Source organism: Tympanuchus pallidicinctus, unplaced genomic scaffold, assembly GCF_026119805.1.
Source record: "Tympanuchus pallidicinctus isolate F22 unplaced genomic scaffold, pur_lepc_1.0 scaffold5, whole genome shotgun sequence".
NCBI classification, from domain to species: domain Eukaryota; kingdom Metazoa; phylum Chordata; class Aves; order Galliformes; family Phasianidae; genus Tympanuchus; species Tympanuchus pallidicinctus.
This window is the reverse complement of record NW_026294769.1, coordinates 38459730-38472670: the sequence shown is the minus strand read 5'-3', so window position 1 is coordinate 38472670 and position 12941 is coordinate 38459730. Positions and strand designations below refer to the sequence as shown.

Sequence of the window (12941 nt, the reverse complement as noted above, 5' to 3'; positions counted from 1 at the left end):
GAGAGGTACTGTCTTCCCCAGAAGTGAAGCATAGACCTTTTGAGAAGTTATAATTACAAAAACCCTATCAACTGAAGACATTTCAATTACAATTACAGAATCTGAGTTTCTAATATCTGCTTTCATTTACTCGTGGTATTTAGAGCAATATTGTAAAAACCACATATGGAAAATTTTGAGTGATTTAATAGATGTTATTATTCTAAGGATCTAGCACTGGAAATTCAAGCTAGAGTCTTGCATGTGAATAAGGTCTTTCCATGTTCAGCTTCAGTAGTTAGGTATATAAACATAAGATATATGTAGGGAAAGGTTCTGCTGTTGTCTATTCATTGTAGCGGTAAGAACCATGAGGGGGCTTTTCAGAAGCTGCCTCATGCCAATGGAGGAGAAATGCAGATTGAAATTTTTTGTTTGAACGTAAGCTATTCTCAAGTTTTGGGGATGAGAAAATATGCCAGTGGTGTTTTCCTTTTGCTTGCTTTTGAGCAGGAGGAAGAAGGGGAAAAGGTGTTTGGAATCTCTGGCCTCACTCCCAGCCACAGTCCTAGGCTTTTGCACAACATTTACAGCACATCCCTAGAGTGGGTTGACACACATGGGATAATGTCTGCAGTGAGCTGTCAGCTGTAATACTGAAGTGCCACAGCCTCAAATAATAGCCACAGATATACAGCCATATTTCAGACACAGATTCTCAAACTACACAAGTAGACCAATGATCAGATCTTTCTTCCACCACCAGATTTTGCTTCCACCACTAGAAGATCAGCTGACTCAGAAGAAAGAAGAAAAAGAAAGAAGAAAAAGAAAGCTAGCAAGCTGTGTGATGCAGATAAAAGAACCTAACAGAAAAAAATTTCTGAACTATTGTCAGGATTTCACAGCCCCAGCAATCTTCATCTTGAGGAGCACAGAGAAGATAATATTCTTCAGAGCATTTCAACTTCAAAAAAAGCACATTTACTAATCAGTTTTACAATAGGAAAGAGAACCCTAGCTATTTACATAAGTAGTCAGTGCCTCCTGAATCATCAAACATGGATACAAATTTAATAGAGATAACGCTCAAGTCATTACTATTTGCTTTGGTCATCTTTTGCGCCATTTCAGGCAGTCAGCACATCCTGACCTCTTTCTGTATTTGCATGCATATTTTCCTTAGTGGAAAATAAGTCTAAATCTTCTAAGCTGGAATTTTTCCTGCCTAAGCCTCAATACTTGTTTTCTCTTTCAAATCAGTACAGTATTCCATCAGCTACGCAGATTCCCATTTGAAGTTTATAGCCACATAAACAGTAAGAAAGTCAAAATGTCTTGTATCATGCATCCCCTAACATCAAAAGTTCAGCCCTATCTGGAGACAATCAATTCTCCATGTTAGGTTGGATGTAAGGGCCATCTGCACACACACAGGAGTGCAGGCAGCTGGATCCCAAACAGCACCCTACTCTGGCTTCTCCCAGGCCTATCACAAAAGCCATCAGCCCATCTGCACAAGCATGGGGGCACAAGTGCAGATGCGAACTCGTATTAAGGACTCAGACGTATTGACACCTTGCCTGATCCTCTCTCAGGGCTGTCCCAGGACAGCCTCAGCCCCAGTGTCCAGGTGTGAAACCCATGACCATGAGTCAGAGCCAGAGCATCTTTCTGGGTGAAAAAGATGAGACTGCTGGGTGTGGGGGCAAAATAGGGGATGCAGGGATTCCCCTAACACTGCTATGTTGCCATGATGCTATAAAGCTAAGCCAAAAGTATCCAATATAAACCTTTCAGCTTATTTTCATAGAGGGACATTTAAGCTGTTTACCAAGTTCTGAACATAATGACCAAATTCCAATGCCAATAACTTGGAAAACTGTTGAGCAATTTTTGCTTAGTTTGGTAAACCAAAAACCAATGTCTGGAACTGCTAGAAAAAGTGAGACTAGGTGGAGAAATAATCAAAAGAATTATGATGCAGTAGACTTCCAAGGATCACCTAGTTCAACAACATGCTCCAGTCAGTTAAATAAAAGGTCTCAGAATCTGGAAGTAAATCAGTTGAAGAAAAAAAGCTAGGGAAAAAACAACCAACCACACAAACAAACAAAAAAGCACAAAAACAATAAATCGAAAATCAGTTCCATAGTTTTAGGACTTTGTAAGGTAGGTAGTAGAGTTTGGTTGGTTGAAGTGGACAAAAAAAAAAAAAAAAAAAAAGATGGATAAGGGAAAAATTACACTTTCTTCTAAGGAATAAGTTGAGTAAGTTGACAAGTTAAACAGTAAAATTAGAAGAAAAAAAGCTGAGCTAAATTTATATTAATTTATCTTATATTTATAACTTTATTTAAAATTTTTAGCACAAGATTTCCATAGTTAAGTAAATGTATTACTACTAGAAGATACTAAATTGATTTGAAAATACGGGACATAAATTACTAAATCATATCAGATGATCATTAAACAATAAGTAGTACAACATTTGTTCTGCTGGAGAAAATGACTTGATGTATAATCAATGGATATCAAGATGTTACAATCACAAAATAAACAAGAGTGTTATGTGAAGTGGACTATGATAACAAAAGAGAATAAATGGAAGGCTTACCCTTGTGCTGGGCTCACCACAAAACACCAGAAGGAGGGATCTCCAGACAGGATCCTTCCTCACTGGCAGTCAGCTCTTAAATAGGTCTAGGAGGGGTGGAGCCTGGCTCCATCCCTTCCGGCAGCACAGAAGAATTGCCTTCAGCTGTGCTCCTCTGGCTGACTCATGGCTCGCCTCAGGCGATCAATCAGAGGTTCAGGCCGTGACTCAGCAGTTCCCTACACTTGATGTGGTTTGCTCAGTACTTGTAGGCAATTAGCTTTCAAATAGGAAATGCAGATGGATAGCATTTCATTTGCTTGTTCTCTAGAAACTAAATAGGAAATCCTTGGGAGGCCATGCTGAGTTTACATTGATACTCAATTTAAATATGCCTGAAATCAATAAGTAGTTTGTAAAACTTACAATTTCAAGAAATTTCTAAATCCTTTCTAATACATCTTTGCATACAATCTTGAGACAAATATTTTAATGAAGTTAACATTTTTGCTAAAGCAATGAAAGAAGCAGTAAGTGAATGTTTAGAAAGACTAAATTAATTTGCTGTTTTAAAAATATTCCTAGGCTTTAACAGCAGTGACCTGACTTTTCACCTTTCATGTTGAACTAATGGTTTATATAACATGACTTTTCCATTATTTTTCTGCTGGAGCTTCATAGGCTTTTATGTTGCTGTAATTAACTGCATATATTGTGGTATACACACCATAGGGCCCTGCTCATCCTGTCACTCTTGGTTCCACAAATTTCCTATTAAAGTCAATAAATATTCTGTAGAATAGAAAAAAAGAAGAGCAGAAGGGAAAGGTGAGCTGGTAATGTGTATCTCAGTATCTTCTGGCATCTTTAACAAAGATCAGTAGCCTTCTTTGACCTCAAAACCCGTGAAAACATTCAAACATCACCAGCCTTACTGCTTAATCAGAGAATTATATTCTCTAAAGACTTTCCACTTGTTAGATATTTTCATCTGAAATGATTTTACCTCATGAACTACATGGTGATCCATTTTTATGCTGAGCCACTGAATCCTTGCAATGGTCACTATTTAATTTCAAAAACAGTCTGCCTAAATGATAGCACCTATCTCTGCAAGGCTTACCACTGTTGGACAGTATTTTCTACCAGCTGTATCATTGTCATTCTGTTAATTTCAAAAGCATTCCATAAAAACAATACAAAACATTATGCTCCATGATTACACTAGCTCCTTATTTCTCTATAGAATCCTAGGACTATTTGAATAATAACTTTATATGATGGGCTATTTACTGCTTCGCTTGAAGAGAGCGGAGTGCAATGAAGTTGTGGATAAACTTTCAGGTCACAGAAGTGCCACTCTGTAGTCAATCATTTCTATGTTAGTGGCTGAGACTTGAGTTTGATTTGAAAATGTGCATATGGTGATTCAGATCACTGATTCCTGGTAAAGAATATATTTTGCAAAACAAGAAAAGATGATATTGAGCTTACTAAAAAGACCGTGATACTAGATGATATTATAAACCTTGGTACAACTTAATTTCCTGCCAGATGTAAATAGGCTAGTTACTCTAAAGAGAAGCATTTGTCAGTGATTTAGGAGCACTTTAACACACCAAGAATGCTAAGAGGAGTAAAATACCCTGGCCATGGCTATATTCCGATGGTGAGAAGGGAAGGAGTGGGGGAGGGTGACTGCTTTCCACTTCTTTCAAAATAGAAAGCATCTTGTAATGGAAAGGTTTGTTTCGTGATTATGTCAACTTTTCAACAATGTTTCCTGGAAGAAATATGAAAAGCTGTCATGTACTCACAGAATGAGGCTAGTGAACACGTAATCTAACATACTGAGTACGTACATGGCAAAATTTCCTTTGTAGAGTTTCTTATTGCCACTTCTCTCCATGTATCACCTTCACCCTTGTCTTCTGCAAGCCAGCACTCTATGGGCAGACAAATTTCTTCTTGAGAAAAAGGAGACATTCTTTCAAGTCTGATTTCCTCCAGGTACCAGCTGGGATCATTACCAGCGTTGTCATGGCCAATGCGGATTTTATATAGCTGCCCAAGATCCCTGATATTAATCTGTAACAAGTAAAAAAAAATATCACAAATTTAAATTAAAAAATTAATCCTGTTATCTTTTAACAATCCTTTTTAGACTGGCATGCAAACTAAGTATGCAACTAACACATAACTAGAGTTCTGTTCTTCAGAAAATGATGCTTTAATACCCAATGAATGTGAGAGCAATCAAGCAAAAGCATATGAAGTAGTCTAAGAGTAACTCAATTGACTTGATTACAGTACTATTTGAAGTGACAGAAGAGCTCAAACAATTCAGTTCCTTTTAAGATCTCTTGACAGAATCCTTTTGGTAGCATGGTAATGAAAACTTCTGATTCTATACAAATATTTTAATAAACAGAAGTACCTTCAGTAAATGCTCCATGCAGTGATATATTTTACAGTTCACAGAATTACTGTGAGGAAAGCTCCAGTAACTATTCCTACCACTTATCAGTTTGCTGTGGCACACTTTTCCCTTTGCCTTCTACGTTTATGAGTATTGGTGTCAGGGTTAACTGTTTCTGTAAGTGCTGACACCAGAGTGCAGCAAATTTGAACAATAAAACATGGCTATGTCACATTGAACACTGCAGCCCTGAAATAAGAACTACTTTCTGTTGGTCTGCAGAAATTTTTTTGAGCAGAGCTGATGGCAGGCACCTAAGCACAAAAGTAAGGTTAACTGCTCTCATTTCATTGATGTTTTTGAAAGCTCATGGAAAGGGGAAAATAAAAATTAAAAAAAAAACTGTAAAAATATTTATTTTACTTATTTACTACTGTTAGACATTAAAAACATCGGGGAAGAGTGTGGATAAAGGAAGAGCACAAATGGACAAGCAGATAACAAACACTAGCATTGCCCCAGTAATAAAAAATGATGAAGTAAGTTTTGTGTTTGAAAGTCCTCTGGCTCACCTCTGGGAGGCAATATTAATGTCTGACTGAGAATGAGAATTTCCTCTGATGGTCTTTGTAAAGCAACACTGTAAGTCAGTGTTTTCTCTTTGGTTCATATGGTTCAGCTCTGTGGAGCTGGGGAACACTGGGACACTAGAGACATATTTCATTCACTCTTGTTGAAAAGTTTTCCTGTGCAGTGATACAGAGAGATGTCACTCTGACATTTCTTGCCCACGAGAATCATCACGAAAGAGAATCTTGTATTCTTAGATGATCAACATTTCCTTGTTTCCCTGAAACAAACCTGGCACAATTCAGGCTTGTATGATAGCATCAAGACAACTGTGCTAATGGTATAAAGTCATACTTATGAAGTATGAGTATAGAGTCATGCTTATGAATAAAGTAGCAGGTCTTCCTATAGTAAAAAAGTATGTTAAAGAGGTGACAACTGATCATATGATTGTAACTGTTGTAATGAAAACATACACATTAAAAACATGCTTCTAAGACATCAAAGTTATAAGACCAGGTGAAGACTCTCTGAAAGTAAACATAAATGTAACCCAGATGTAGGCTACTTTGCCACAATAACCATCTCATATAGCCATAAAGCAGGGACTCCTGTAGTGGGGAAGTGACTACTAAGGTTGCTTTGCAACAGTATATTAGAACTTTTCTGCTTTAATGAAAACTGAATGAAATGTAGCATTGGTAAAAACCAAAAGTGATATTCCCCTGATACCGAGGCATTTACGGTTATTTGATGTTTTATAGGGCAATTCAGTAAAAGAAAAATTGAAACCTCATGCTCACGATGAAATTTTGGCACAGCCCTTGCTGAAAGAGGAGTGTCAGAGGCATCTCTGCATAGAGTGTTCTTACAATGACTCTGAAATGGCTTCTTTTGCCTTCTGAAGCATCTAATCACTCATCTAGGTATGAAACAAACTGAAACATCAGTGATGAAAAAAAAATCTTGCATATATATTTATTGGGCTTTTTGTGGGTCAGCTGAGAAGTGAAGCCATAAAGCCATATCTTCCTCAATTATATTAATTTTATTTAACCTATTATGCTAACAAACAAACTTTTTTTTTTTTTGGAGAGAAATCTAAGATGGGTTGTGGTAGATATTTGACAAACCACAGATACAACAGGAGAGAAGGAAGCTCACAAAAATAAGCAGATGTGTCAATTGACCAAAGGAAAAAAAAATGATAATTTGAAATATAAAGAGAGGGAAAAGCAAAACAACATTCATCACTATGCAAGGACTTCCTTTTACTGGATAATTGACACAATAATCCACCAAAACTGATAGAGTTTACAGAAAAACTGGCTTCCTGTTTAACATCTCTAAATATTCCTGTACTTGCATCTTTTCTGTAATTCCTATCCCTCCGTAGCATTCTTGCTCTGAAAGAGGACACAGTGTAACAATATTAATGAAGTTATGACCATGTGCTAAGTGCGAATTCATCCAAAATGCCAAGCCAAATATGTGCTTGGTTTTGATTACAGGAAGGAAAAGAATGAGGCATCCTTTTCTCTTAAATTCTCAAATTATAAAATTTTCGGAATTATAACTTGTGGAGGACATAGAACCGTTACAGATAAGGACACATTTTTGTGAATGAATGGTCTCTTCAAATTAATTTAAAATATAGTACACTGTCTAACTGAAAATATGTTTCATATTTCTGTTTCTGACTGATTAAGGGCGATCTCAGGCCAAAAGAAATCATGCTAATTCTTGGGTGGAAATTAAGGCAAGGATGTCAATAACATTTTCAGCTTTTGTTGTACATTTGAGAGTGGGAACAAATTATCTTGGGGTAAGATAGACTTACTTACTTTCCTGACTTACTTTCAAGTTACCTTTTACTACCTGGGACAGTATTATATGTACATCAATTTTGTTCTTGCAGTGAACTGCAGACTGAAATACTCTTATAACATGGTAAAGTTACTCTTCTTCCAAAACAAGTACCATATCATAGAGGTTGTTCCTTTATTTCCAATATTGACTAAATCATAAAATCAAAGAATGGCTTGGGTCAGAAGGGACATTAAATATCATCTATGTCCAACCCCCTGCCAGTGGGCCAGACTATCCCATTCAACCCGGCTTTGAGCTCCTCCAGGGATGACATCTTTTACAGTTCACTTGTTGACTGACTGTGAAACCCCTCCTGCTGTATTAACTGATTTGTGCTAAATTCTGTGATGAGCTCTAAAGGAAATGAACAGTTCGATCTCATAAATATCTTTCATTCCATCACTTAATATCCATAATAATATCTTTGTGAATACAGCGATAGCAGTAATTCTACTCTTTTTGTAGGACTTTTCTTCACCATAAAAAAGATTGCCCTATCCATCACTATCACACTTATTTTTCATAGTATCGATACCACACAATATTGAGAAAACTGCAGACCATATTTAAAAGTACCTCATTTTTAAATAAAGGTAGATAAGTCACACCCATATATTCAGTGTTTACATGGAGTTAGTCAAATTTACACTGCTAATCAATACAATTGCATGCTTTGCTTATTAATGTTACTTATTTTTTGTACAAGCTTAAGGAGAAAACTCTCTTCTTTCTAAAGGAAATAGTAACTTTTATTTTTTTTTTTTTAAATGTGCCTTAGAAAACTCAGCCTTACTTTTTGAAATTGAGGCTGAGCAAAGCTCATTTTATAGTTTGCCCTTAAGCACAAATGAAAATCTAGATTTACTAGGAAGTTCATTCTAGAGAGGATGGAAAAACCAGAGTTTGCTTATAAATTAGCTAAGCAAACAGATTTTTTAGCATCTAGAATGAGTATGATATTTTGAGTGAAGTCAGTATGACCTATTTTCAAGTACTTGAGATGTTTATCTAAGTGAAATGCGAAGTGATATCTTAACAAGAGAACACTGAGTGGAAAGAAACTTCAGTGTAATGGCAGAAAGAATATACGTAATGACTTTATTTCTCTTTTACATGGTAGGAGAAAAGTCACTGTATTGCTGTTGTGCAGACTGTATTCTGCAAACTCTTTAAAATAAACTCAGGCTAGTATGAAAATGATTTGGATAAATCAGTACTTTAGGAGCAGCAACCCCAAAATCCCAGTGTCTAACACAATTGCTAAAGGCTATGCTTGACAGACAATTAATAATTTCATGTAAGGCAATCTCATCAACAGAATTTCTGAAAAGTCACGTGCAGCATTTGGATTCCTAAAATAAAGAGAAATCATTGACTTTTTTGTGTAACTCCTACATCATCTGTATATAACAGAGAAATCTTTGAAAGTAGGAAACATTTTTACTCTGCGAGGATGCAGCTGGTGTTTCCAAAAATATCATAACTGATCTACCAACAAGGTATCCATGCTCGATGCATGGTTTTTGAAATTTCTGGCTGTCTGAATTTAACCTATTCAAGAATCATGGTCATTGAACTTGTCAATGAACTCGAGAATCAGAATACATCACTGCTGCCTGAATACAAACGTAATTGTCTTCCTAAAAAAAAAAAAAAAAAAAAAAAAAAAAAAAGTGTGTATTGACATCTAAGGAGTAGGACTAAATAATTACATTAAAGTTGTGGAAAAAAAAATCTTTTCTTTGTCAGTGTTGTTAGTTATGCCTGCTCCATGCATTTACAACATCAAGGTGTCAGTTCTTCAAAACAAGCACAAAATCCCCTCATTAGGAGAATGTAGCTATTTACATAGCTGAGGTTTCTCTGAGAGGATGGCACTTTTCCAGGTTAGTCCAAGTATGTTTCACTGGATGTGAAGCTTTCCAAAATGAGAATCAAAACATTGCCTATCAAATGGTGTGAACTGAAATATAACCCAGCATTGTCTATAAAAAAGCTCAAGCAAGGTCTCGCCATGTAAATAAACTCAAGCTCTACTTAGCCTTCACTATGAAGGTTCATGCCAAAAGAACAATGATGTGGTTAGACAAGAGCACCTTATGCATGAAGAGCCGATGCAGCTGAAGAAAGAACAGTGATGTGCACAAAACAGTGCTTCTAACAGTCGAAGATGCATTCGCATTCATTTAATAAAAGCTACATACACCAGAGTAGTCACTTCAATCCAAAACCTCAGACTAGGACTGGATTTCTCATTTACTCTCCTTCTGACTGTTGATTCTGTAACAACCAGATAGACCATGAACTGACCTCAGCAATATATGTGTCATTCCTTGATGGATTTACAGCAATATTTATCACTCAGATCTGAATATTACCTTTAACAGATGGATGCAGTATCCACTCAACACTATAGGTTACTGTGAGTATGTCGAACTTGAGCTTTCTGCATTCCATTCCTAGAGAGTAAAGGATTTTTTAATCCTGTTGTAAAGAAGGCCAACAGCCTCCTGCTCAGAAGGAAGAGCATAGCTAGCAGGACAAATTAGGTGGTCCTTCCCATCTACTTATCCCTGTCTACACAAATCTGAGTGCTACATCCAATTCTGGGCCTCACACTACAACTGAAGAATCCAGTGAAAGGACACGAAGATGTCAAAGGGACTGAAGCATCTCTTCTATGAGGAAGGCTGGGGCTGTTCCGCCTGGAGAACAGTGCTCTCATCAATGTCTATAAATCATAGAATAGAATCCTTAAAGCTGGAAGGGACCTTTAAAGATCTCCTGGTCCAACTCCCCTAATACGAACAGGGACACTTACAGCTTACACCAGGTTGCTAAGAGCCTGATCCAGCCTGGCCTTGAAAGTCACTAGGGACAGGGCTTCCACCACATCTCTGGGCAATCCTTTCCAGTGTCTAACTACCCTCACTGCAAAAGACTTTTTCCTTATATCCAACCTAAATCTACCCTCTTTTAGTTTGAAACCATTTCCCTTTGTCCTATCACTACAAATACTGATACAGAGTCTGTAACCTTCTTTCTTTTAGCTCCTCTTTAGATACCAGAAATTAAATACCAGAAAGGAAATTACAAAGAAGACAGAGCCAAGATCTTCTCAGTCATAATCAGGACAAGAGGCAATGGGCACAAGTTGAAATGACAATTTAAGTGTAGAAATACAATAAAATTTAACTTAAACATGTGGTGAAAAAAATGTACAAGTGGTCAAATACTGGAACAGATTATCCAGACAGCTTGTAGAAATATCTCCATCTTGTGAAATATTAAAAATTGAAACAAAATACTACTCCAGCTAATCCTCCCTTGAACTGGACTGTTGGACTTCTTAACCTTTACTCTGCAATTCAGCAGTACTCAGTGCAGTGGTCATCACCTGACTGACATCATTACCTCCAAGGTTAGAACCAGATATGACAACCCTAGTACTGAAAAATCCCTATAATGCACGCCGTTATTCATTTTCAGAGGACACAAAATAATGAAAAGGCTGTCAAGGAACTAGTCATATCAAGCATAGGCCATCATAAACTTTACCTTATTTTGTTCTAATGCAAGATACATTGATCTCACTTTGTCTACCGTATGCGCTGCACTTTTAAAAGCGTATATCCTCTTCTATAAAGTCATGCCAAGTTCAAACAAAAAAAATATTTGTAAGAGTATGCATGAACATTAGTCATATATTCATGTCTGAAAAATGTTCAGATACAGAGATAATAGGAGACATTAAAATTTGAATAGACTAGAAAATGGCTCATGGGAAAGAAAGGCAGAAACATGGATGAGTTAAGATAAAACTGACCAGGGAAAATGGGGGGAGATCTTAACAGGGAGACCCTTAGCTAAGGACAACAATGTCACAAAATCTCATATACAACTGCCTGAAGCCGACAAGGGAAGCTAAGTAGGCAGTGTAACATGAGAGAGAGAGAAGACACTCAAAACACAGAGTTTTTTGACATGTTTTCATCTTCTACTGTCCAGAGGTACAAAAAGGAAATTTTATAGGTATATGGATGAAAGATTTAACCTGAAATTGACTAACATGACAAAGTTCTCTCACAAAAACACCTCAAAAGGGGATAATATATATTCACAGAGAGAGAGAGAGAGAGAAAGTGTATAGTATATATACTTACATATATATATATATATAAATATATTTATATAGTAAGGGGTACCACATATTATATATGGTGCATATATACATATATACACACGTACACCATATGGTAGTACCCCTTACTGCAGAATTAATGAGGAAGCAACATCATGTTAACTCACTTTCATTTCCTGAAGATGAGTTGAATTTTGTTTTTCTCCTATGTTGTCTGTGAGCTCTTTAAAATCCTTCTTTGTTGTTTTCTTGGAACCAGATAAATTTTGCTTTGTACACAGCATGTAGCTGATAGAGATACTTCTCCCTTTTATCTCAGTAAGGAACAAGGTTCATGTTATCATATAGATTTAGTAGAGAGATGAATAGCTCCAAGTGGAATTAAAGCCAATAATATGTCTCTTTTATGTGCCTTAAGCATATCTTACTGAAACCTGGGTTTCTTCAAGTTTTATTCAACTGCTTTGGGACCAAATGATGGCCAGAGCAGCATGCAAGCTATGCCTAAATTCTAGGCACTGGCAGCCCCATGGTTAAGAGACCAAATAGCCATATTAGTGCCTGCAGTCACTTTTACTATCTTCCCATTTAAGAACAATTCTCACTGAGCTCTTTGCAGTCTCTTTAATTTCAAAAACGGGAAGAAAAGCATGAAAATGGATTTGCTTCAACCTATTTTATAATATTTGGTTTTCTCTGCGCTTCTTATTTTACTTTAAACATCTCCCTTCTGATTGATGAAACAGTGAATAACGATTAGGGTACAGGAATGAATGAAAGACATGCACTGGAACAGATCTTTGCAAACTGTAAGGCTGATTCTAAAGGAAGGAATGTTGGTTATTACTGTACAGGCTATTTAAAACAAGTAATAATTTTTAATCAAAACTGGAGGAAACCAAAAGGAAAAACATCGTGTGATGCTATGCAGTATAAGTATCTTGAAAAGAACAATCTGTTATGAATAAGGCACATGTGACTGGTAATAATACTTGTAGCAACCTCAACACAGGAACACTGTATTTATTAAATTTAATGAGTAGGGTGTCTCTGCAAGTATTAGTATGAGTCCTGCTTTTCATCTACCTATATTATTCTCTGTCATTTTTTCTCTAACAGAGTAAATAAACTATGTCAGTGTTGAAAGGGTAGCTCATTAAAAAAAATGAAGAAACTAACTATTTTTAACTGTCAATGAGGCAGCTTCATAGCCTACAGAAGTATACTCATGCAGTACAATCCATTCCTGTGATAGATTTCTATGTCCAATCCTCCTGCAGTATCATGCGTGTCACAAACTTAAGGAAAACGGTTGTTCAGTGTTTTAAAAGATAGCCACTGACTGTAAATTATAACAAAGTGAAGAT

General features: G+C 36.5%; 1 protein-coding gene across 2 annotated transcripts in view; it reads right to left on the bottom strand.

Annotated features, from left to right (window-relative positions):
• Positions 1–12941, bottom strand: part of LOC128090691 (lipoxygenase homology domain-containing protein 1-like) — a 214046-nt gene that overhangs the window by 94843 nt on the left and 106262 nt on the right. For both annotated transcript variants that reach the window (XM_052703161.1, XM_052703162.1), the window contains exon 28: positions 4438–4663. In XM_052703161.1, coding sequence (XP_052559121.1) covers positions 4438–4663 — 226 coding nt within the window. The remainder of the gene's footprint in view (positions 1–4437; positions 4664–12941) is intronic.